General features: G+C 40.9%; 1 protein-coding gene across 2 annotated transcripts in view; it reads left to right on the forward strand.

Annotated features, from left to right (window-relative positions):
- Nucleotides 1-3,530: 3,530 nt before the first annotated feature.
- The window catches only part of septin8a (septin 8a), a 41,654-nt gene continuing 18,486 nt past the window's right edge, over nucleotides 3,531-26,698 (forward strand). The window contains exons 1-4 of one of the 2 annotated variants that reach the window (XM_079565988.1): nucleotides 3,531-3,715; nucleotides 13,998-14,112; nucleotides 14,740-14,935; nucleotides 17,017-17,203. In XM_079565988.1, the coding sequence (XP_079422114.1) occupies nucleotides 3,686-3,715; nucleotides 13,998-14,112; nucleotides 14,740-14,935; nucleotides 17,017-17,203 (528 nt within the window). In that variant the 5' untranslated portion in view covers nucleotides 3,531-3,685. The remainder of the gene's footprint in view (nucleotides 3,716-13,997; nucleotides 14,113-14,739; nucleotides 14,936-17,016; nucleotides 17,204-26,698) is intronic. The other variant, XM_079565987.1, reaches the window with a different exon arrangement.

Raw genomic sequence — 26,698 nt, forward strand, 5'->3', positions numbered from 1 at the left:
GACGCTCTGTGAATGGCAATGGTGGAAAGTATTTTTATTTTTTTTTTCCTTTTACTTCAGTACATTTTAGAGTCAGCATCTGTACTTTATACTCCACTACATTTTTAAATTGGGTTATTTTCAAAGTGACCTCTCTACGATGAACTGGTTTAGTCCCAGTTTAGACCTGGTTAAATGGTTTAGTCTTTTAGACCTTGTTTAGATCTGGTTTACTTCCCGTTTTTGACCTGGTTTGTTCCTGTGTTTGACCTGAGTTTGTGGTTTACTCGTTTAGACCTGGTTTGAATCAAATGATTTACAAAATCATGCAAGTTAAACTCTTAAATACTTTTACTTTCTACTTATATAGTACATTTTACAATGCATACTTTTATTGTTTTACTAAAGTAAAACAATATATGATACCTTAACTTTTACTAAAGTACATTTTTCATCCTGTATCTGCACTTTTACTTAAGTAAGAATATAGAGTACTTCTTCCACCACTGGTGAATGGAGAGTGAACGTTGGTGTGTGCCCGAATATTTAAGTCATGTTTTAACCTTAAAGGAGCTTTACCTGATTTTTTTTGTATATGGAATGAAATTTGTTTTGTCTTCCTTCAGTATTTTTTAAACTCAGACATTTGAGGGGAAAACACTGTAGATCCAGTTATAAAGCATTTGTGTCTATTTCGTGAACTTGCTGGATGGTTTCTAACATTTTTGTGAAAGTGACCCTGAAAAGTGACATGTGCCCATAAACATGTCCCTGTGAAGAATTGGGATGAGTTTATACCTCAACCAACATTTTAAGTTAGGGGTTTCCTCTTTCATTGTTTGAAATGAAAAAAATCAGGTATAGGGCTTTTTAAGACTGATACGACACAAATGTAGAAATGGTGCTTGACTACTATTGAATCCTTCAGCCTCCACTTCTTTGGCGAGGCAAAAATTAAAATCACCACTAAGCAAACTTTCCTATCCCTTTACAGTATCAAGGCAAACAAAAGGCCCTTAAAGGCAAAAGTTCCCATTGTCCAGGGGTTTTCCAGAGCAGTTTTCAGAGTCGTCAACTGTTGTTTGAGTTGTATGTGGGTTCCGGCAGTCCTGACTTCATCCCTCAGGTGGAGCCAGAGGTAGAGGTTAAATACCAGAGTTAATCTGTTGTTGGATCAAAGGACCTGAAAGAAGTGTGAGTTGATGACTTCAAAAACCTCTAGACCTTGCTATTGTGTATGAACTGATTACATATGTATCTAAAAAAACATGTTATTATTATTATAAAAAAAAGGCCTAATATTGAATAATAAGTTGTGCTCAGATAAGTAGGCCAAGACAGTTTCTTTAATAAATACTCTCACAAGCTCACCTTTACGAGAAAAAAAAAAAAAAGTTTCACACAACCCACATCAATAAACTCCATCATCAGTTTTCACAAAGCTATGACAGCTATAATGACTTCTTCAGCTGCAGTTTGTGATTGGTCCACTGAGACCCATTCCAACTCACTGACCCTGCCCTCGCTGCTTATGATTAAATATGAATGTACAGTCATGTGAAGGCGTTCTCCGGTGAGGCCGGTGACACATATTCCTCCCCTCTCCCCAGTGTCGCTCCTGTCCTGGCTTGTAACGTGAGCAGTGGCATTCCTGAGCTCAAAGGGAGTTCCTCTGATGTGGCCATATTGAAACGTATGGGGCTCAACAAAGAGTGAGAGCTCACACAAGATAGGTACGTGCTTCAGACTGTAGGCTGTGTACGTTGATAGAAAATACTCACAGTGGCCAAGCATCGTTCAAGGGAATCTATCACAAACTTTGATGATTTCCTGAGTGATTGTATTGTCTGCTTCAGATGTCAAGCAAGGCAACATGTGTGTCAGTCTGAGGGACAGGCTCACAGACGAGTGGCTGCAACATATAACTATTGTGCTGATGTAGTTGTTTTACCATAATACTATCATTTATTGGTGCAAAAAACAGATAAAGGAAACAAAAGAAACATTGTGAAATATGTGGCAGGCCTATATAATGCTGTACAGAGTGCAGGCCTGTTTGATTTTTAAATTATAACCAATAGCCTACATAGAGCAGGCATAGGCAGCTTACAGGTTCAGAGCCACATGTGGTCTCGTGAAAAATATCCTGGTTTAGGATTGGTTTGGACAAGCTTTAGTTTAGGGCTGCACAATTTAATGTCATTGTCATTGTCATGTCAACTTGTCATATGCCATATGTGTGTGCAATATTGTGATGACGATATGTTACAAAACCATTTCAATAGTTGATTTCAATTTAAACAAAAATGTCAGTAATTTGTTTTCCAGCAAATGGTTTTCAAAACAAGACTTCACAAAATGAATCAGAAGATGAAACTACATTAGGAAAGTGACAACTAAATATGGATGTTTGCGCATTTAAAAGTTCCATGTGTAATTTGTTTTAGTGAGTTTGCAAAAATGTGTCAATCTTCTCTGTCAGATGTAGTGATTTTGCAATAAAGTCTGTTGTGGCTTCTTGCGATATGGCTAGGCTATTTTGCATCACCTACTATTGCGTTACAATATGTTTTCACAATATAATGCCTCCGTAGAGAAATGTGTCCTCTGCATTTGACCCAGATATCCTTCGATGCCGCTGGGGTAAGGAGGAGTGGGCAACCCGCAGCGCATCGCCCGGGAATCCATATCCAGACGTCGATCCAGGCTAATGGTCAGAATCACCTCAATGGAGCATGTGTTTGGTCGATGGGGGAAACCGGAGAAACCTGGAGGAACCCCATCCAGACAAGGGGTGAGAAAATCTGCACACTTCAGGGAACGAACGAGGGACCTTCTTGCTGTGAGGCAAGAGAACTTACTGCTCAGCCACCATAGAGTCATTACATGTTTAAATCCAACGTAGATCCAACGTACATGGGACACCTCGTTTTTATTCTATTTAACTGGTTGCACATTTTCCTGTCTGTTTTTGCACAACTCTGAGTGATCTTCTTGAACGCCGACTGTAACAAGTGCATTTCTGCATTGTGAGATCAATAAAGGATTATCTTGTCTCTTATCTTATCTTAGTCTTTGGTTTAGTCCTCATATTTACAAGCAAATGCACTTATGAAATTTGGTCATGTCGTTTTCGGATAAGAATTTTAGACCAGGGGGTGGGCCCTCCAGCACAGAACCTCTGAACCAAGAAGATGATTTTGAGAAATATTATTATGCTTTTTTTTTTTAATTTCCTGACAGAACATCCCACTTTGTCACATAGGCTATAATAAAACATTCGTAGAAAATGTTTCAGAGTTTCAGTTTCAGTTTTTAGACTAGACAACCTACTTTGAAATTGCTAGATTATTTTGGTCAAGCCAATTTTTCCAGTGCGCTCGTGCTCATTTTGTTCTGTGCATTCACATATAGCCATTCGGATTATTTCTCATTCTCAGTTAATACAAACAAATCAACTTTCTATCCCGCGGCCTCTTCCGGAAGAGGCGTGGCAATAACGAAACCGTGGCGCCGCAGCACCGAACCATCTCTCCTCACTCCCCCCTCTCTGCCTGACGCTCCCCTCTTCGTCTCTTCCTCTACAGCTCCACGGCTCCGCTCCTCTGCTCGGGGGTGGCTGTAGTTTAGGCCCGCGCGCAGAGAGAGACGAGGGCTGCTCCCCTTTCTCCTCAGGTCCCACACCGACCACCACGCACACCTCACCATGGCTGCCACGGACGTAGACGTGTTCTCGGTACGTACAAATCGACACGCTTTTCTCCCCTCCCTCCCTCCATGCCTTCCGTATATCCGACTTCAATGCTTTCGGGTTTTGCTTTGGTTTCCATTCGCAAAAGTGTGTGTGGCGCTGCCGATTGTAGCTAAGCGATGTGAGGCTGAAATGTGGGCTCAGCAGCACGAGATGGTGGAAATAAGGCACTACTCTCGGTGTTTTACTCGTAGCATTTCAGGGGTAAAAAAAAACACCTTCACAGAACCGCAATCGTTTAGCTTTTTGACCACTGTTCTCCGCGTAAATCCCTGCCTTTACGCAGACTTTACGCCGGTGGACATATGGGCGCAGCGTATGGCACACACTAAACTGTTTACTGTTGACGTTAGGAGTTAGTTACTATTGCCTTAGCCGACATCCCGTTGCTTTACAGAGATTGCACGTTCGTTTTAAACTACTTTGCGTGTGCCACAGGGGCATTTCAGGTCACCACTACTTGTTTACTTTGTTTGGAGTCAAACTAGCCTATGAATATAAGCACTAAAAACCAAGCGCCAGTGCATGCAGTGTCCTCCATTCCTCCTCACTCGTGCAAAAAATGAGGCTACTTGATTTCTCTACACTGTTTAAATGGCCAATGCTTAAGGTCCTTTTACCGTTTTTGTAATTCAAAAGTCTGAAAGTTGGTGCAGTGAGGCTTCATTGCAAAATAACACAGGTATGAAGCAGATTGTTGGACGGGATCCTGCAAGGTAGTGTAATAAGCCCAAGTTTAGACAGGTGGGTGTGATGTAACACTGAAGAAAACCGTAAATGTCAACATAGCCTATTTATACAGAGCTGTGGTAGCGTTTGAGTGAGGAGTTTGGACAAATACATTTAAATGAGAGGATGCATTTTAAAGATCACCCGCTTGGCTAATATTGTGCGTTTTTATTTATAGAAACATTCTGTAATATCATTTAGGCAGAAGTAGAAGGGATTGAGAAACTGTGATTAACGTTTGGCAGAAGCTTTACAGGATCTTGTCGAATTGAACCCTAAGTAGCGCTGGGTTGTGGATGAAGTCAGATTAAACGCTTTGCAGTGGGCCATAGCCGACTACTTATCATTGCTTTCTGCTGTATACAGTCTGTATGAAACGTACAGCAGCGTGTGGCTCAGTGGCAGAGCTCCAGCGCTTATGCAGGGTGGCTGGAGTCCAGTGTTCTGACTGTTTGCTGAAAGCCTTAAATGTCTCCAAAAAGAGGTATACTTGTCTTGCTCTATTACACATGACTCTCACAACACACAGCTTTAATACTGTTTGGAGTGCTTGTTATGTAGCTTTATTCTATACACTACTTAGCAACCCTTAACCCAAAAAATATCTCTCTCACATTTACCGCACTCTCAGCACTTCTTAAATCCTCATGGGGTCCCAATTTAGGGTCCAAGTTGTGTCTTTTATTGCTTACCCATGTGTTTTCCAAATGCCTCCGTTCGAATACCAAATTAGGGGATTGATTAGGGCCAAAAATGCTGAGAATGCGGCAGAGCAGGCCAGCATTGAGACACCATGAGGCACGAGTGGCCTTTTCCCGCCCCATTGTTGGTTATGTGGCTTCCTGCTGAACTTTCTGAGCCAAGTGTGAGAGCGTATTGAACAAACATGACATAGTTTCATGCCGTTTGCGCTCCGGCTGTAGGGGTAATTATCAGCGGCCATTGATAGGGGAGGTATCCGTCAATGAAAACTCTGTGGAAACTACAAGCTTTTGTGGGGCGCAGAAATCAATGATGGACAACAGGGCTGCTGTTGTTTCCACGCATCGATTCGCAGACTCAAATCTTTCGTATTAAACACTTTAAAATGGTTGTTTATTTTCAAATACAAAAAAAAAACCCAACCGTTCTTGAGCAGAAAGTCTCGTGTTTAGTGTGTAAAAAAGTACTTGCTTCTTTGGCTCATTTGCATAATACAAATCAAGCCCTCCATACTGTATATTTAGTTATGTAACGATTGTGCCTGTAAAACATATTGCTGTGAAATGCTCACTGACCCCTGAAGAGATTTACTTTTCTCACAAGGCTGGCTGCTTGCATTACATGAAATTAGCTTTTCAAAGGGCTTAAGGCATCAGCAGTGTGTGCTGAGTAACAGCGAACAACAGGCCGGCTAAATATTCCAGCAGTGACTGTGCATCTTCAGCTGATAATACCAGAGATATGGTGCACTCAATGTATTGAAATAAAGGTGCTCTTTTAAAAAATACACTGATCCATAGCTCTTGTGTGAGTTTATGCAAAAAAAAAAAAATCATATCAGGCAAATAACGATGCAGCTACAGTTACTTACGAAGAACTAAGTAAGTTGTTTACCTTAATAAATTCTTCCGTAGTCCCTCTGGGGTTAATACTAGTGTTAATGGGATGATTGGGGGGTCTTTCATCTCCCCCTGGTGTCTCAGGCTAGAAAACCACAATTGCAACTTTCCTGCTTCCGGGTCGGAGGCGCAATACACACTAATGGAATCACGAACAAGAAACCAACAGGCTAACGGGCAAAGCTAACTGTGGGCTAGCGCTACTTCAACAGTGTTTACAGCCAAGTTTGAGTGAAAAAAAACTAGATCTCCATTGTGTAATTGGATGTACAATATCCTTCTCTCCCTCAGTCTTTTCTGTCAGTGTAGTATTTACTTTCACGGACAATTAATGAGTAAAAAAACGCAACATGCTACGACACCTGCAGTAGCGCTTATGGCCTCTAGGGGCATGAGTCTGCTTTAAACATCTGGTGCTATTTCATGGCAACGTATCAGTTGAGCAAGTTCAAGGTGTTGCGAAAGTACTCGTAAATATTTCAAGACGAATAATTTGTAACTGGTTTCTTCGGGTGGTAATTGCTGCCTTAAAAGTTTAGCCTGAACGGTCGATGTGTCACAATCTGTTGTCAAGCACTTGTTTCCTGTGTGACGTACACGTAGGTTCATTCAGCAAATGTTGCAGATGTTTGACGGTTCAGTGTGATCTGCTTGTGCTGAAAATGAGCGCATTTACCTCCGGCATCTGTTGCTTTAACACGTTATTGTGGTGTTTAAAGGTATGTGTTTGTGGTACGTTTCATCATTCTGCTTTTATTCAGTCGTATTGCAGTGTAGCGTACAGTGCATTATTTATTCATAAGCTCCTAATAAGCAAATCCAGAAGACTTGTTCAACTGTTATTTGCTTATTCGGTTTGGACAGTGAATGCTAATGACTCATTCCAGACCGTTTCCCTGCTCTTGCACTCACAGCTTTCATTTATCCTGGCCATTGTGCATGTTTTTAATGTTTGGGGGAAACCGGAGCATGCAGGGGAAGCCTAGCACAGGGAAAGCGTGGAAACTATGCTCCTTAATTTGCTTAGTTTGATCTCTGTAGTTCCACATAACAAATAATATTTTCTTAGATTCTTTTGGCAGTGCACACAATGAGCAAAATAATAACAAATCATTAACTTGTGTCTGCCAATAGCAAGAAGTATTGTCGGTAAGCGTCGTATTCATTGTGTTTCATGCAAATCTGCAACACTTGGCAGATTGGCATTAATGATTGACAAAAGCAGACGAGTAAAAAGTGTAAATTTATGATGCTTCAACATTGTTACACTTACAGCACTCCATGATGTAAATAATAATGGCAAGAGACAATGGAATTTCGTTGCTATAGCATGTTCCTTCCTGCATTAGCATTGATCATCATTGCCCTCTGTACAGTAGAATGATTTTCTATATGTTTGACTTGCCTTTTCCACTCAGTTTTTCATGACTCACTGACTCTGGTGACTGTACATAGTATTTATATAGACGGACCATACAGCGCTCTAGCTCCGAGGGGAAGTGTCGAATCCAAGAAGAGAGGCACGGTTGAGAGGAGCCTCCGGACGCGAGTCAATATCTATCTTTAGAGCAGATCTCAGACACGTTTGAGGCTAAAACGATGTTATCAAAATGGTCCGCGAGGTATGAACGAACGAACTTGGACAGCAAAATAAACATAGTGCTGTGTGACTCGGCTGTGTCTCCAAAATTACCACAGTTGCAATAAAGTAAAAATACTGTGCAATATTACTTGATCCATTTCGCAAGAAGTGTCAGTATATCACAAAATAACTGGAGTCTTCCTGGAGACTGAGGGTCACAGTTTTTGCCAACTCAGCCCAAAACAAAAATGCATGACGACTCAAAATTGTGCATAAGTTCGGTTTTGGTCTTTCTAGTTTTGCTCCGTTTTAGCCTTGTTTTGGTCCTGAATCTGATTTTATTTTATCCTGCTTTAAGATTATTCGTTTAAATAACAAATAGCTTACACTTGTTTACATTTAATGGAAAGTACTATTGACATGTATCATTAATAGACTTATCGTCCAATAAATAACAGATAAACGATACATTGTTGGGCTCGATAATTACCGTCTTTACATTTATTTGCATCCCCCCCTATTTTTTCTTTGAAACTTTGATTTCTAACTGAAGCAAATTGAGTTGCATTATATTTCATGTTTATTGCAGCTTGTGTGGTATTTTAGGATATGATTATGCACTTTTAGAACAAAGGATATTGTCATTTTTATGCCTGAGCGTTGACTGTATCAATAATATCGTTTGTCGCGATACTTTCCTGCTTCAATATATCGAACTTCAAATTAGTTATCGTGACAGGCCTACTCATTACAGTATCGTTCTCACAATGTTCAAAACGGTTATCAATTATCAAACATCGCAACTTTGTCTAGCCTTAGTTGACGGCTTATAATTGATAGCCTGATTTTAAAATTGCGGTTAATCAAACTTGTTAAATTTTGTTGATCGTGGTTAATTTTTCTCTGAAAATTGTAATTTTTAATACTTGTCAGACTTAAAACACTTTAATTTAAAGCATTTGATTATTAATTGCACATTGCATGAACCAAATATTGACATTTTCATAATTATGGGAAACGCCCAACAGCTTCTAACCGGGCCTCTTGGTTGCTCGCCCAAGGGTCGATAAGTCACATTTTAGATACATTTTCTTTAGTGCTGAACATTTTTTTGTTAAAATAGGATAATTAGACAAGTCGCTCTTAGTCGCTTTTGTTTCATAAAATTACCTCATTGTGTGAAAACATTGGAGACTCGATTAATTTGATTAATCGCGATTAATTTCAGCCGTAGTTTATAGACTTTGAATTTGAAAATGATTCCGAAATATTTTCTCGAAATGAACACCTACTGTTTGTTTTAGAAGCTAATGATCAACATTTTGGGATGCAATGGAGTGTGTCCAAAGCTTTGTATTTTAAAAACAAGCCTATCTCTCTGATCTTCAATACAGCGTTACTCCACATGTTTTTTTCATTTACTTTGCATCTGTATGAGCGATAGTAATGGAATGTATTTAAAGGCCCTGTAAAGCTCATCCTTCTTGTAAAATCTCTCCTCTCTCCTGCTCCTCAGCTCTAGCTCCGCTGCCCTCGCTGCCGCTCTCCTCTGTTGTATGAGCGATGCGTTTTTGCGCTGTTTGTTCAGCGGTGACTCAGAGGCAAAGAAATGATCACAAAGATGAGATCATAAAACCAGACAGCTCCACAGTTCACTGTCTCCTGCGTCTGAAACATTTTATTAAGTGCTTAAAGAGCTGGCAGAATTATTACACGCTCCAGAAGTGCAAGTTTGTGTAAAAATACCATGTTGGGAATGGCTAAGCTGTCTGCAAATCTGTTTATTTCATTGATCTGATTCACGATGTTATGATGCTGCCAGCTTTACATTTCTTGCATGCAGAGCCATAGCATAAGAAGCAGGTCCATACATGCAGCTCTGTGATGCATCGGTATGTGTTTTTCAAATTCAAGATGGAACAAAGATAAGACTCTATATTTATAATGAATTAAATAAAATTAGTATCAACACCGTTATCCAAGGTTGATATGTCTTTTTTTTTTTTTTTTACTTTTTACTATGTTCTCTCATCAAAAACAGACCTGGAGCTGTGTTATCACCCACTCGCACAGCTTTGAGTAATCTTTGAAACTTCTCCAGTTGCTATTCTTCTCCCAAATAGCTCCTCCTGAGGTCCTGTGTGATTCAGGAAATGCTTTCCCACCTCTCAATCTTTTGTTAAAGCAGTACTAAGTAACTTGTTTACATTAACAAATTCTTTTCGTAGTCCCTCTGGGCGAAATACAAGTGTTAATCAGGATTATTGGGGGGTCTGTCATCTCCCCCTGGTGTCTCTGGCCAGAAAACCACAATTGCAACTTTCCCTGCACCGGGTCGGAGGTGCAATACACACTAATAGAATCACGAAGAAGAAGCTAACAGGCTAACGGGCAAAGCTTACTGTGGGTTAGCGCCACTTAAACAGCATTTACAGCCAAGTTTTAGTGAAAAAAAGGATCTCCATTGTGTAATTGGATGTACAATATTCCTCTCTCCCTTTGTCTTTTCTGTCAGGGTAGTATTTACTCTCACAGACAATTAAGTAGTGAAAAAATGCAACATTCTACGACCCCTGCAGTGGCGCTTATGGGGCATAAGTGACTTAATTCTGCTTTAAGGTGAATCCTCTCATCCTGAAGTAAAAACACTCCCTTAGTTCACTACAGCCACACGAGCTGAACAGACGTATAGGTGTAAAGTTTTGACCACTCATACAACAGAATGGAAATGAAATACGAAATACTGTAAACACCAAGTCTTTGCAACTTAACATGATGAAGCTTATTCAGATCATGACTAAATATTACAGCTTATTTCTCTTTCCGCTTCACTAATACTAAAATGCTATTGTCTTTTCACAAAGGGACACAGGGCTCAAGGTGGAGACAAGGCAGACGAATAAATTAGCAGTAAACAACTGAACGATTGCATTTTAGTAATTTGCAATTGTGAGGTTATTTTCTGTGCGGTGGGCAGAGAACTAAACATCTGGCTGTTGTGTCTTCAAACTGAAACATTGGTGATTCTTGTCACAGTTGAGAAGCTGCTATTCACAATTCAATTACAAATTTGTCCAGCCCAGTCCTAGAACATATGCCATCTTTGTCTTGGAGGAGAGTGTCGGTAAAATTTCTCTTCTGATTTTTGGATTGCATTTCGGTGCCAAATGAAATGCACGACATTGAAGAGGCAGAATAACCGGTGCGATGATGTCCTTGGTTTGCAATGGAACAAGGTGAACTCGTTTCAGGACCGTTTTTAAAATCTTGCATTTCATCGTCTCTTCCCATTATTAAAATGCAAATCTTTCTTGTTGTTGCCACTGCCCAGAAATGCCAAATTTTATTGTCCGTTTACGTTGGTCCTGGGCCAGCTGTGACTGTGAGCAGATGTTTATGTTCCTTTGTGGGGGCTGGGACCTGGACACCTTGTATTGCCATTCATATTTTACATTCACACTCTCTACATGTAAGTCTAGAGAGAACTTCAATATTCTCAAAAGGTGAATTGTATGAAGGAACAAAAATACCATTCAAAAATCACCCCATATTTCATTATTTTACTATCCATACTAAAACATTTTATCATTCATATGTGGTTCACTTTCTCCATATTGTGCGCACTGGCCTGTCCCACTCTGTTCTGGCTCATTGCTCTCTGGGAGCCACCTGGGGCCCCCGTGCTGCTGTTGGGGGTGCAGTGTTTCCTGTGGGCTGTGATAGGACGTCCTGCACTGTGAACTGTTTCCTCACTGTAACAGGACGGTCTAACGGGCGCTTCATTCCGAGCATATTTTGCCGCTGCTCTTCTCCAAACGACCCGAGATAAGCCATAGTTTAGTTTGTGTGTTAAAAAAATGTCCCGTCTGGAGGAAGCATTCATGAATATGGGGATTGTCAAATGTTTTTCAGCTTTTGTCTTTCTTCAAAGGTGGAGTCAGTTGAGCTGTTTGATCCGCAGAAGGTTTGAGAACTGAGAGGATTATAATGTAGAGATGGCAAAGTTTCAAATGACTTTCAAAAGCATTCTTCAGGCCTGATAAAGCTGGCAGCAGTCGAAATACTATCTACAGATACTGCGTGTAAAAGTTCTCTGCAGTTAGTTGACCATTCATTTTCAGGTTTTCAAATTTCAAGTTTAGAAAAAATAACCCAGCCCTCCTTTTTGCGTCAGCCGCATCTCTCTAGGGAACAGCCTGAAGCTTCATATCAGATTCAGAATTCCTAGAGTTTTCTCCGACTGAAAAAAAAAATGCTGCCGTTCAAGTTGTTGATCCAGTGAGATCTGCCAGAGACAAAGACTCGACAGAATTCGTGATAGGAATTTTTGTTTGGCATATCCACTAGCTCTGGCGGTCTTTGACCTCTCTTGCTTTATTATTGCCCCCCCCCATTTTGCTCAAGAGTTTTGTTTTACTTATTCAATTTGTACTAATGTGATGATTTAGCTTTTGCGCATTCCGGCCGCGTTTGATTCCCCCCTGCACTTCCCCTTAACCCTGTCGTCTCTGCTCAGCTGGTGTCTTCCTCCATTAGGACTCAACACTTTACAGGATCTGGTATTGATTCGCCTGAACCTGGGTGGCTCTGTCATAAACCAAAATGTTCCTGTGAGATTTCTGCCTCACATTTTAGGCCTGCTTTTTTTTTTTTTTTCCATTGGCCTTTCTAATATTCTTCCACCCCCTCACTATTACTAGAAAGGAGAGAAAACTACCCCGAATCTCAAATGGCGAGAGCTATATGCAATTTCTGCCAACTCTATACAGTTTCACCTCAGCTTTCCTACTGATAACTGAAGAATATGCTACGATACTACATATAATTTCACCCCGAAAGCAAAATGAATGGTCTTCAGCTCTTTGCAGGCATCACCTCAAATGCTGTGCGCTTGGTTCACTTGCCGCTGCCAGTGACTTCATCCCTAAACTATGCGTCTCTCTCTGAGCTTTAAGCCAGACTACACTTCAGAGGTGGATCATTCATCTTTAGGGTGCCGTCTGTGCCCCTGTGCCTCGGACGGGACAATTCCGATAACAAAGGGCCAAAGGTTAAAATGTTTACAGCGCGTCTGCCTATAAATACGTCTTCTAAATATAGATCATAGCTGTCGTATGTGTGTGTTTTATTGTAGCCTAACAGTGTTTGTCATATAGGGCGATATACATAATGTAAAGTGGATTAGTGCTGTTATTGTTGGCAGACCTGATGTAACCCAAAGCTCTATGGGGAAAACGTACACATTCATTATTGCAGTGCGATGTTTGGACAGATCTGGAGTTCCCAGGACTGCTGGACATTCCTGGACAATGTAGTGCTGCTTATATGGTTTGAAGTTTGCGGCCCTTAAAAATGTCCAAACACATTTCTAGAGATATAATAGAGCTGCATTATGAGAGAAAAATATACCGTTTGATTCTTAATGCACTGAATGTTGCGATACTTTAAACTATTCGAAATCTAAACCAGCACAGTCCTCAAAAGCTAAGTCCGCTATGGCTGCAGATTCAACTGAGATTTGGAAGGAAATTGTATTCATAAAGCTCACTATTGACATACATTGCTTTAAGAAAAAAAGAAAAGAAAGAAAGATAGCCCTCATAAGTACGTTTTCCAAAGTTATGTACTGCATCTATTCAAAGCTTTCATATTTGGTCAATTTTAAAAGACAGTGGGAAATAAGTTGGCGTATTTTGGAAAATTGGTGCCGTAACCCTGCCATCTAAATACGTGATTGCGTAGTAACGTTTTTTCACGCTGCATATCCCGGGTGATTCATTTCCTAAGCCTGACTCCGGCCCGGATTAACTTGACTTTACACCAACCATTTCCGCAGCTTCAGATCTTCACGTTATTATCAAAATGATTCACTGTAGTCACATGTAAAGGGGCACATGCTAAATCTCTTTATATTTGTTATGTTGTTCGCTCATCAGAAACATTCCTGGCGATGTATTTTGTTTCATCCACACAGGTTTGAGTAATTCACCTTTGGTCATTTCCTTTTCTTGTGCGAAGCGCTGTGATTTGTATTTCCCACATTTTGTTGCGTAATAGATAGAATCTGTTCTGAGCAGTTAAACACTCAAACTGCATTTTGTACCACAGTTTATTTTAGTCAACATTTTAGTCTCATCGGAAACGTTTATGCCTGTGTGGACGCCGTCACTGTCGACTGAATCTTGATTAAAACATTTGTAATGCAAATCTCATCAGAGTTTGTCAGGAAAAATGTCACTTTATCTTTTCCGAAATTGCTCAACCCTAATTCGATGCCGCTGCTGCAAAGGAATGTTCCACTAATGACTTGAAAATGTGTTTCCTCATCAACCTCCCTCTTTTTTTGCTCTTTCAGAACGAAGAGAAGAGGAGCCTGAGCTTGGGCGGCCATGTTGGATTCGACAGTCTTCCCGATCAGCTGGTCAGCAAATCGGTCACACAGGGATTCTGCTTTAACATCCTCTGCGTAGGTGAGTAGAACTGTCACCGTTTGCTAAGTAAGCTTTAAACGTAATGGTTATTGGGATTTCAAATGATTCCAACTTTCACGTCATCTGCACTTAAACAGAGGTCCATTTTGCTTCTACTGTAAGAAAACGATGCATTTAGAACATGACAAACATCGCTTTATCAGCACCGCTCCTTCTAAAGGGCTTTACTCGAGTTGTTTGATGCTCGGGTTTGTGTTTCCTCGAGCACTGTGGTCGACCAATTAGCAGCTCCCGACATGCAACGCTGCCATTAAATACTGCACTTGTGTCTGAAGCTGGAGAATTGGTGCCATGTGAGACAGTTACACGCCAGCAAAAGAATTCCGAGTATTTCCGTGAGCTTGAATAAGTGTAGACGGCGTTTTCAGTTGTGTGGAAATGTGTTAATTTGATTAGGAGGGAATTACTCGGCCACAAAAAACCACTTACTTGAAATTACGAGAGATTGGTGGGTATGTTCAAGATCTGGACAGGGGCTCAAAGCTGCATATTAAAGGTGTTGTACCTGTTGTGGACCGCAACTAGCTATTTAAAATTGTTTACAGGAAGAAAATGCGGTTAATGTATCAGAAATAATACATTTTTTCCTTATTTGTGTGTTCACAGGGGAGACTGGCATAGGAAAGTCCACGCTAATGAACACACTGTTTAACACCATGTTTGAGAACGAAGAGGCGAGTCACTACCAGAACGGAGTCTACCTTCGACCGCGAACATATGACCTCCAGGAGAGCAACGTGCACCTAAAGCTAACCATCGTGGACACTGTGGGGTTCGGGGACCAGATCAACAAAGATGACAGGTGAGGGCAGGGTGACTGTTGTTGTTGCTTCTTTACTATAGGCAAAAGCTGGACAGATATTTTTGTCCGAATAACTTCAGCGCTACAATATCAATCTGGAATGGCTTTGTTGATGGTGGAGAGTTTTCGTGGAGCTGTTGCTGCTGATTGACCAAAACAGTTCGAGCTTGGATCCCATAACAGGCACGACAAAGTATTTGAATGTGAAATTACACAGAGGCGTACCTTAGGTTTTGTTAGCATCGTTATGTGACGTCAAAGTCCTTGTGTTTTCCTCAAATGGCCAGTGGTGCGGACTCAAACATTTCTGTGTGAGTTGCGCAAGATACATTTATATATCTAAAAAATCTTGCATTAATCCAGTCTACGGCACAAGGTAAAAATCTTCCTGGTTGTCGATAAAAAATATAATTGTAAGGTAGGTAGAATTCTATGTTTGTTTGCTTATCAATTAGATATAGCGAGTTTTCATGTTGCAAATGTGCGTTCTACTTTCCTTTTTTGTGTTGAGGCTTCTGTCTGCTGTGGGAGATGATTACAGAAGCTCAAAGAAAAACTCTGGATCATAGCATGTTGGTAAAACATAAAGTGGGAGCTTATACTGTGCACCATATGTGGCAGAAGAATCATAGACAACTGTCCTTAAATGGCCATGATTGAATATCTGACAACCCAGACAGGTGCCTTACATTCCACAGAGTGCTGTATTTTCCAGAAGTCTGAAAGGAGAATTCCTGTTACTGTATTTCCAAAACCAACACAGAGTTTGGATCATAACTATAAACCCCAGTTCAATGTGTCCATCAAAAACAAATGAGGAAAACAGACACAAACTCTGTCTCGATTTCTTCACAGCAAAAAACTGGGCACTGAAGTTTGGCCTTTCTGAAGTATGGCCTTTTTGAATGGAGATTTCTAGTACAGTTTGTCCTGTCTGTGTCCTAGCAGCAGTCACACTCTCACGCCCTTTGAATGTGTGTCTCTACGGGCCACAGAAGAACGCTTTAGGCCAGACCTCGCTGCTGCACAGAGCGACCCGCGCGGGGAACAGCTGAAAGGTCAGAGTTGGTGGTTTTCTCAGCAAAGATTTAAGATAGGAGCGAAGGAGAGACGACGGAAGGGATGGGACTAGTACTGCACGACATCGGGAAATAAAGAGATACGAGTTAAACTTGAGGTCGGGTGTTCACTGCACGATTTTGGGGCGAGTGTGGTTTGCAGCGCTGCCCTAGTTTGTTTGGAGGAATAACAATCTCGCTGGCCACTTCAGCTCAGAAAGAGTGTGGTCTGCCTCTTTCTAATAAAATGGGTTTTATCTGTAGCTAATCTCATAATCTGTGCTTAATGAGTTTACTGTGTAGACTCCAATGAACTTCTCTTTGTGCTTCATGTCACAACAGTTGATTTGACTGTTATGAGTGTAATCTAATTTCATTATAAAAGGATTTGATGAATGTGGCTGTTTAATTATCTTATGACTTGTCAAACTTTTCTCAATGCTGCCAGTGTTTACTTACCGGTACCTAACCTAAACTAGTGCTGGTTAATTGTACTAGAACATTTTCATAACATCACTCCTTAACACATCTCCCTGCGTTGGTGTTTTGTATGTCTGACAAATATCTACAAGTAAATTGTGATATATTTATTACAATGTCTTGCAGCTAATTAGAAACCCACACGAAATACATCAACAACATGGCAAAATGCTTGAATAATTCGATTTCCCGACGCCGTAGGCTGCAGATGCCCTTGTGGAAATGTTAAACCGAGACGCTGCTTCCTGATACAAAACTCATAACACAATATGAACAAGATCTGGGGCTAAACTCGTATCACGGAAGAATATTAAAACAACATTATTCAATCATTTCCCTGAAGCAAAGACTCGCACCTCCAGGGTTGATAAAAATTCATTAGACCAGTTCCAGTTCCAAGCCTGAGTAGATGCACTGTCGAAGCAAAAAGGCCGTTGCATAGACGGATGTGCCAAATGCAAAGGACAAAGTTCCTTACGGGGACAGCGAAAGCCGCCTTAGAAAGCCGATCCCAACGTCATTGTCTTTTGTGTTTCCCCGCAGTTACAAGCCCATAGTGGATTACATCGACACTCAGTTTGAAAACTACCTTCAGGAAGAGCTCAAAATCAAGCGCTCGCTGTTCAACTACCACGACACGCGAATCCACATCTGCCTTTACTTCATCGCGCCCACCGGACACTCGCTCAAATCTCTCGACCTGGTCACCATGAAGAAACTGGACAGCAAGGTAAGAATTACGGAGTCACAGCGCACAGTTGTTGTTGAATAGATGTAGTGACACAACGCCCATGGAAATGTTATAGAAAAAATATGCTCAAAATATCTGTTTGGGCCACTGTGTCTGGCTCATTGGGTTCTGCAGCTATTGGTGATTTTGGATGCTAAATGTTTGGTCAAGGTTCTCCGCTATGACAAAATATTCTACTTAAAGACTGTCTTTATCCGAGTTTAAATCTTTTAGTAGCAGAATGTTTGAAAATCAAGGGTTTGATTTGATAACCATTATTAGAAGTGGGTATAAGTGGCCAAAAACGAACAGAATGATTAACTAAAAATAGAAAACAGAAAGTCCAAATGTTTGTGTCTTCCTTCCAATTGTGGGGAATTTAAACAAGCACGGGATATGAATAGTTTTACGCAGTAAAATGTGTCACATTCTTACTGCACTTAATATCTCGGTCAAAAGTCTTGCCCTATTTTGGGAAGTCTAGAGCCTGACTATTGTTTGTGAATGGGTATCAATGACAATCCAACCTCTGCGGTGGAAATGGTGCGTGTTTCAATAAGCCATGTCAGCTTCCATTCATTTTGTCTGGGCGGGTCCCAAAGTGTAGTCTTTACACCTCCTGAGTCAGAAATGCTGGTCTGCAGTATATGGTGCCATACACTGTATCGAATATCCACATCGTGCTTTATATTGCATGCAGGAGAGTGGTTGGTCCTTTGTCTGTCGGTGTGTCCACCAGACATGCTTGCATTGCAGCTGCGGTTAGAGCTAAGAAAAAGCGTGTGAACAGATTGATACAGTCTGCATTGCGCCATACAAGGCGGTGTGGCCTCACCGAGGGGAAGGAATTACAATTTTTGCCATTTTCTGGTGGAATATAAACTTATTTGTCACTCACAAATAAAGTCAAGTCTAAATTGGGTCCATATGGATGTTTTCTCACAGCAAATTGTTCAGTAGAAGCGAAAAAACGCCAGTTATAGCTAGCGTTAGCATGTAGCATGATGCTACCATGAAGCATTATGTTAGCCATCCATCCATTTTCTTTCGCTTTATCTGGGGCCGCGTCGCGGACGCAGCAGTCTCAGCAGAGATGCCCAGACTACCCAATCCACACACACCTCCTCCAGCTCAGAGACATGGGTCTTTCACGAGGCCTCCTCCCAATAGGACATGCCTGGAACACCTCACGAGGGAGGCGACCAGGAGGCATCCGGAATAGATGCCCGAGACACCTCAGCTGGCTCCTTTTGACGTGAAGGAGCAGCGACTATACTCCGAGCTCCTCCCGGGTAACTGAGCTCCTCACCCTATCTCGAAGGGTGCACCCAGCCACCCTGCGAAGGAAACCAATTTCAGCCGCTTGTATCTGCGATCTGTCATTACCCAGATCTCATGACCATAGGTGAGGGTGGGAACGTAAGATTTATCGGTAAATCGAGAGCTTTGCCGCAGTATGTTAGCATTCTCTGTTATTTATGTTTTTATGGGTTGCTCCTCTTCAGGTCTTTGTGTCTTCATTGGATAGAAAACTATATTCATAATTCAGCATTGTTGTTATCATGTTAAAGTGTTTTTTGATTGTTTAGAAAGTTTAGATTCTCTTCTTTATTTTCCCCCTCAGCTGCTTCAAACATGACCACATAAGAGCGATTACAGAAATGCCGTCAGTATCTATTGGAAGATTTACCGCTTAACGAATACAAGATCATAATTTTTTCAGATCCGTTTGTAAGACGCCCTCGCTAATGGAGGAAATGCAGTAATGTGAAACAAATAAAAGCTGCATTTAATGTCTGTAGTGAGTGAATAAACTTAACTTAAATAATATATGCATGCACTTCAGTGTTATCGACAGATCCATGTTCCAATTGACTGTGACACTAGTTTTAAAGCTGGGTCAATGTTTTTTCTCTGTAGCTGACAGTCATTGATTTGTGGTTTAGTTTTACTGCTGCTGTAGCGCACGTGCTTCCTGGTTATTGGTCTGTGTGGATGCCTGGACACAGTAAGGACAGAGCAGAGCTGACAGAGGAACAGACGCTGGCCTCAATTATAAACCAGTGGAAAAAACCCTCATCACAGCAGCTTGTGGAGCGTGAAAACAGAGAGGAGATAGGGATGGCGGATGGGAAGGACAGGGGGCAGAGGTCGCATGCATGTTCGCGTGTGGTGACAGGAGCGTGCAGGAATTTTGTCGATTGTGCAGTATTACATGGGGATGTGTTGATATAACAGTATTGTATAGTACAATTACAATATACTGTATTTGCTTTGATAAGCAGTAAAAGGTCACGTTTATTATATCTGGTGCTTTTCTGTCTCTATCGGGCACTCAAAACAGTTTACATCAAGAAACCATTCTCTGATTCACACACAGACTGTAGGGTAGGGCTGGGTACTGTTAATATTTGTGTATACCTGAGCAATACTAAAACATGTGTCAACCATAAACATAACAATAATATTAGTCTACCCATAAAAAGCAAATAAGTAACTTCCTTTAATGCTGTCCCTGGACCAACAGCCACCTTCTCTAAAGATTTAATATTTTTGATTCTTTTACTTTTTTTGATACCATATTTGTCATATTGAACCATATAACAGATTAATAATGTTCATTTATTCCTCTTTCTTCCATTGAATTTCTTTTATATTTGTATCATTTATTTGAGGCGAAACAACTAAACATTTTTACATTTTTCCACTTTTTTATGTTGCATTTTGTTCCTTTCGGTACCTGCTTTTGATACTTTTATTTTTTGATACCAGAAGTACCTGAACCTTTTAGGCTCACTAGGGTTTAGCTTCAGATTAGTTCAGTTTTTGGTGAGAAAGTCCAGATTTCAAGTTGATGTTTGGTTCTAGCGTACTCCTGTTTCAATATCTGTCACCCTCGTAGGGACTACAGATGGGAACTAGCATCTTTGCTAATTTGTCATCACACAAGCGCTGTAGATGTTCATTAATATTCACTGTCCCTTAAGTAAGTAAGTGCTTTATTTGTCATTGTACAACCGTACAACAAAAGGGTGTTCAGGTGTCAGTCCTGGGCTGCTGCAGCTGAGACACGCCGCCACTGTGTCAACCTGACCCGCCGACCTTGGAGGTCAGGGAAATTGTAGCACCCAGAGGAAACCTGGCTGGCTCCTTTCAGTCTCTTCTGATCTTCTGAAACGGTGCAGCGCCTCCTGGGTTTGTCCCTGTTTCAGAGCGTGGTGTCCTGCACTGGTCAACTCCTTCACCTCCTCCTTCCTCCTACGCAGCTCCCTCTGCGCCACAACAGTCTTTCACCATCTTCTGGGAAGACCTTAGCAGTTCATCTGTTTTATTCTCTAGTGAACGTCCATTAGCCAGAACAATAGAAGTATGGCTTAGCTGTGAATCTCGCCCGGCTACCTCCTCGTTTTTTGTTTCCTGTGACGCCTCCACTGTGCTGCAGGTATGGGGCTCTTGGTGCCTCTTCAGTGTTTCAGAAGAATACATTTGTAAGTCTAAAATGTGTTTAGCTGATGCAGCTGTAGCAAGAGAGAGGGAGGTTGCTGTCTGTTTACACGTCGTAATTCACTAATTGCAGCTGTTAAAATTGTGATTTTTGATCTGATTGTGAACAATTTTGCTGTTCTACTCTGTTGTAACTTTAATAAGGCATTATTATTAAACAGTATAGTCTCATGGCTACTATCCTCTTAAGTGGAATTCATGAGCTTTGATGTCCGGACTGAACTGTCACAAAGCCAGTGTATACTTCCTTTTTTGTGTGTATCATAAGTCCAACACAATCCACACTAGAGCCACGATCTTGTCAGGTATGAAAGAACACAGTTTACATGTAAATGCGTTGTGCGTGACAGCAGACGTACACAGACCACACTGCTCCTCACAAACTGTTGAAAAGCGCAGGGAATAGTGGACCCGGAGCTGTCAGTGGGTTTTGATCCTAAATCTTTTTGCTCCCGAGTGAGGACGGGGAGGAATGTAAGGAGCGAAAGACTCGTCCAAATATTTAAAAAGCATGTGTTAGGAGGATAGAGGAAGGGGAAAAAGCAATAAAATGTGTGTTGTGTCCAGGACTGTTTGACCTAGTGTTAAAAGTACGTTGAGGAGTTTGACTGTGAAATGGTTGGAAGGTGAGGAATGTATCATCGGTCAATAAACAGTGACACACTTCTGAGGGCTTTGGAGAAATGGTGCATAGTTCAGGTAATTGTATGAACACACATGTAAATATTTAGACTTGTTGCTGATCTATTGACTGGCTGTTCCAAGTTGTCTCTTCTTTTTCACGACTATTGTATTTCCCCTGCTTATTTATTTTACTGTGAACAGATAGTGCTGCGATTTGGGGCCAAATTGTTGTATTTTTTTTTTTTATCCCTGCTGGAGTGAACCGATGCAGCGCTAACACACGGGGTAAAGCAGATGGTCAGCTTGTGTCCAGAACCTGTTCTTTTTCATTTCCACTTCAATATCTCTGCCAAATGTCTCCTGGGAATATTCGAAATCTACTACTTTGAAATCATCTCCTCCTCCAGCTTGTGAATGAGTAGTAGACGGTACAGCAGTTTAACATTTTGACACGCATGACTGAAGTGGTTTGAGCACAAGAAAAACTGTAATTTACACATACAGTATAATAAGCAATAGCTAAAATGGACAAGAAATTTAAGCGTGTTCATTTACAATGGCGTTTCTCCAAGTCGTTTTTTGTCCTTTGGGATCACTGAGCTTTGATGCCGTCTTTACCCACCACCAAAACCTGGAGCCTCTTGCCAACTGTCCTTTAACAGAGGCCAAACCAGGACGAGGCCAACTTCTGAACAATGCCAAACTGCACTGTTGTGGGTATATGGGACAAAAATCCCTACCTCACCGCCCAACTTCGTGTTCTATTTCATTAATGTAACACAAAGCCAATTTTAGCCAAATGTAATTGTGCTTTAGTGTGAACTGAGCAAAGCCAAATGACCAATGTAATGAAGCAATAACAACCCAGTTCAGATGACTACATTTTGATGTTTACTACAGTACAATTGAAGACTGCTGGATGACTGAGACCTTACACAAACAGTAACTATAAAGTATTTGCTAATGGTTAGATCAGCAAGTTTAACCTCTTAACCCCCGCCTTAACCAAGCACGTTTTCTCTGGTTCGGCTTTACCCAAATCTAAAAGCTTCTTGACCTGAGAGTTTACTGCCAATAAGGCCACCTTATTTGAAAGCAAAGACCGATCAAACTAATTAAGCTCCTTTCTTGTTATGAGCGTCGCGTTTGCTTCCTATTTGGTTGTTTTCATCATGTTTTTGTTGCTTTTTTGACATGTTTTGTGGCTTGATCACAATTATATTACACTAAAAATAGCTATAAAAAAAACATGACAAATCAAGCAATGAAAATGTGGCAAAAATACATCAATAAAAGCAATAAAAAGGTGATAATAAACACTCGACAAAAGCAACTAAATGCAGAAAACAAAAACAAGGAAGAAGCTTAGATCAGTTATTAGCTTTCAAATGAGTACTATAATACTCTGGCCTATAAGTTGCAAACTCCAGTCCATAACCTTTTAGATTTGGGTAAAACTGGAAAAAATGTGCTCATTTAAGGCGGGGGTTAAGGGGTTAAATTAACGTTGTGGTCTGCTGCTGCTGGCTTTGTACACTTCTCCCAGGGATTGCGGTTTAAAATGTTCTTAATTGATCGTGTCTCGTTTACTTACATATTAAATGAATGTGTGTTTTTGCCTCAACTCCCAGAACAGAATGAGCGTGATGGAGATCAACGAGGTTACAGCGAATAGAAAGATACAGATCATCTGTGTGTGAATGTTTGAACTAATGTTGTGTATGTTTTTCAATGTATGGAAACCAAGTGTTGCTGCCCATGGCCCATTGCTGGCCAGGTCTCTCTCGTAAAAGAGGCGTGGGAGAAACAATTACTGAGGATCTGAATTTTATGATCAGAGAAGAGTATAGAGTAAGGATGTGGGGATATGCCTGACAGACAAACGATTTCTTTGAAATGTTTGTTTGCCAAAACTTAGTGCCATCTTCCTTGCTTTAGGAAGGAAAAGAGGGTCATGGGCAGTGGAATAAGTGATGTACCTGGTCAGAGGAAGGGACTAAAGAAGGAGGTGAGGCAGACTACGTAAAGAAGACAGGAAATGCCCAACTCGTCGGTTTTCTGCTGCATAGATTGAAGATGAGCGAAATATAGATGACGAGATTGGATAACTGGATAAATGGGTGGGTTGAAGTCATTGGAAGTTGGTGTGAATTTGGGACTTTGTTGTTAATATTGATTCACCATACTTGGTTTTAGTAAACCACTATTGTAAGCCTGACTACCATTGCATTTTGTTCTATACCAGTACTTTAACAATGCTCAGTTTATGATGCCGACTTTTTTCAATACATATGCTAAAATGTGTGCCATAGAGAACCAATACATTATTTGGAAGATATATCAGTATCAGGTTCATACGATGTCAAGATGTGTCAAAAATTAGGGATAATTTGGGGGGAAATTGGGTGCAACAGTACCCAGCCCTATGCTGTTATAGCTGCAGCTGCCCTGGGGTAGAGGCTGCCGATCTGCGCCACGGCCCCTTCACTCACACTCAACATTTAATCATAAGCCGTTTTACCATCTGACCCGGTCGCTCTTTTGTTGTCACGTAGCTCGTCCGCAGATTGTCACGATGGCATTTGCAAACCACATCAAAAGACCGTTTATCACAGCGGTGGTTGTGAAGTCGAGAAGGCGTCAAAACGGAAAACAATGCAAGCAATAATTTTCTTTTCAGCCGTGACTTTTGAAACCTGAACCTGTCACAAGAGACTCAACCATGTAGTTTTAACTCGAGGAGGTGGACACTTCCTGACCAATAAGTGACCTCTAAATGCTTGGCAGTTCCTTTCCTTATATTTTCATATTCATTTTCAAGTGAGTTACCCGGAAGAGCGGACTTGGTTTTCCCCGATTCAGTGTATTGTGGTGTCCAGACCGAGACAATGGTGTTTTGCTTTCAAAATGTTTTTCGAGCATCACCTTTCAGCAGCGATTGATTTGAAAAGCCGCATGAACTGGGGGGAGATAAGAGTAAAACAACTCACTTTCTGCTTAGTAATGAGTTCAGGATGGAAGTGCTTGGAAATACACGGCCAAGTAACTTTAGCATCCATTTGTACTCATCACGGTTTTAAGCACAGGACTGTTGACGTTTTGGTTTAGCTGCTGCTGTTTGTTGTTGAACTGAGCTGAACTCTGTCTGCGTTGCTTTCAGTCGCTCCCGCTGCATAACCGAGATTAATGAGCGTTTTTTAAGATTGAAAGATGGCCGCCTGCTGTAAATTAATGACCCAATAAAGTGTGATGAGGATATAATTTGGCTCTGGCTCCGAGGCTGTCTCTGTATCTAATCTGAGCGGGTGGGAATCCTATTGAGTTACATGTATTTCTCGTCTCTCTCGCACATCCTCGGTCTGTTGTTTATCTGCGAACATCTGCGGCTGATTGGGAGTTTGTTTTGGTAATTAAAATGTGTTTTGTGTATCTTTTCCTTGTTCTGATTGAGCAGGCATAGTTTTACATAACCCTTATAGTTAATTAGGTTGTGGTTGTTGCGTTACATTGAAGTTCATTTATTTGTTTATTCAAATGCATTTAGAGGAAACATCGTTTTTGAGCTTTTCGACGTGTTTTAAGTTTGTCCCCCCCTCAAAAACAAGATTTAGTTCACTGTGCACATTCAAACAAGTTCATTTGCAAACACTTAAGACTGGAATCTAAACATCTAAGCTAAGACAAGAATCACATGCATTTCAGAGCATGTTTGTAAAGGTCAGATGCTTATACATGATAAATACAATGGAGATGGATTATTTTAGTTTTCAGAGCACATTATATCAGTGAAATAACCACAGCCATTGCAATAGGTTGCGTTGATGTTATAGATATCTATTTCAGTTGGAGGGCAGGTGCCAATAGAGGTTATGTAGATTCTATTTCTATTTAAACCAAAATAGAAATCGAACTTCAAATGAATGAACAAATCAATAATAATAGGTGAATCCTCCAGCCAGGTCATTCTGACCATCAGCCTGGCTCCACATCACAGCTCCTTACGGGCTGCCCCAGCTGCAGGATGGGATCAAGTGCAGATGACAAATTTCCCTACGGGAACAACAAAGAAAAAAATAACACAAGAATAACTATACACCGATGCTCAATTTTCTTATGACATAAGCTCTATACTACTTTTTGAAAGAGATTTCCATAAACAAAATGTTTTCCCTGATCTTTTTTTGTGAGCATTTGGATTCATAAACCTGACACATGTTTTTGAACATTGTCACCACTTTTGGACGCCTTTATAAAGATATAGTTAGGCCATAGCACAGTATGTGCTGGAAGAGAGGACTTTGAACTTTGTGACACTTTTTGTTTCATGTGGCCCAGGATTGACAGATTTTTAAGCTATAAACGAAGATTAGAAATCTATTCACCTTATTCCAGAGGCTGGCGTGGGCGCCGCCATGAATTGTGCCCGCCCCTTTTCTCCTATCAGTTAACATGGGACTGGAGAAGTCCAGATAAAATCAGTTACTACACGAAAACAAAACGGTTTTCAGGCCGCGCAGAGAAACGGTGCAGTGTCGACATGTTGGTGCAAATGAACATTGGACATTTTACACACATCAATCGACTAAACATCAGATTTGAGTGGAGAATATTTTCCCTCGTTCTCCGTTTAAATGAACGGGCTTTGCGCTCGACTGAAGTGTCTGTACAACGGAAGTGCTGAGACAACGCAAAAAGTGGCAAAAGTGGGCGGGGCGGAGTAAGGTGAATAGGCTCTTACTAATGTTGTGATGTCACCCGAACCCAACCTTTAAGTCTGTTAAGTGTGACATCACACACACAATAATAAGCTACTTCTGGGTCCAAACTGTTGAGACTTCCATAGACAAACACAGCCAAAACTTTATCTGAATCTCCTGCTAAAAAAACAACATATGAAAGGCCAACAACTGTTTTACACCTAATTAGAATTACATATGTCACCATTATGTCACCATTTCTCCAGGCAAAATGAAGATATTTTTATATTTAAATTAAGCCTTCATTGTGTTTGGAAAAAAAAAGTCATTATAAATGTCAGAACAGACTTACTAAAGAAAATCCAGAGTAAATGTGATATTTCTGTGTGATCAGATATTTAGAAAGATCCTTGTCGTCAGCTCTACAGCAGGTTAAAATAAGCGAAATCCCTTTGTAGTGAACAGGGCTAAAGTTCCGTAACCCCTGCTGGACCCGGAAGTAGAGCGATGACATCATCACTTAACAATCCCATTCGCTTATTGTGAGTCGCAATGATTCATATTGCGGTTTCTATTTGCATGTTCAACTGTTCAACTCCGCTGGCAGTTATCGGTGCACATTTATGTCAAGGCTGTAAAATAATTGAATCTACTTAAAGTGAAACGAAAC

The sequence above is a fragment of the Gobius niger genome (assembly GCF_951799975.1).
Source record: "Gobius niger genome assembly, chromosome: 11".
Lineage (NCBI taxonomy): Eukaryota > Metazoa > Chordata > Actinopteri > Gobiiformes > Gobiidae > Gobius > Gobius niger.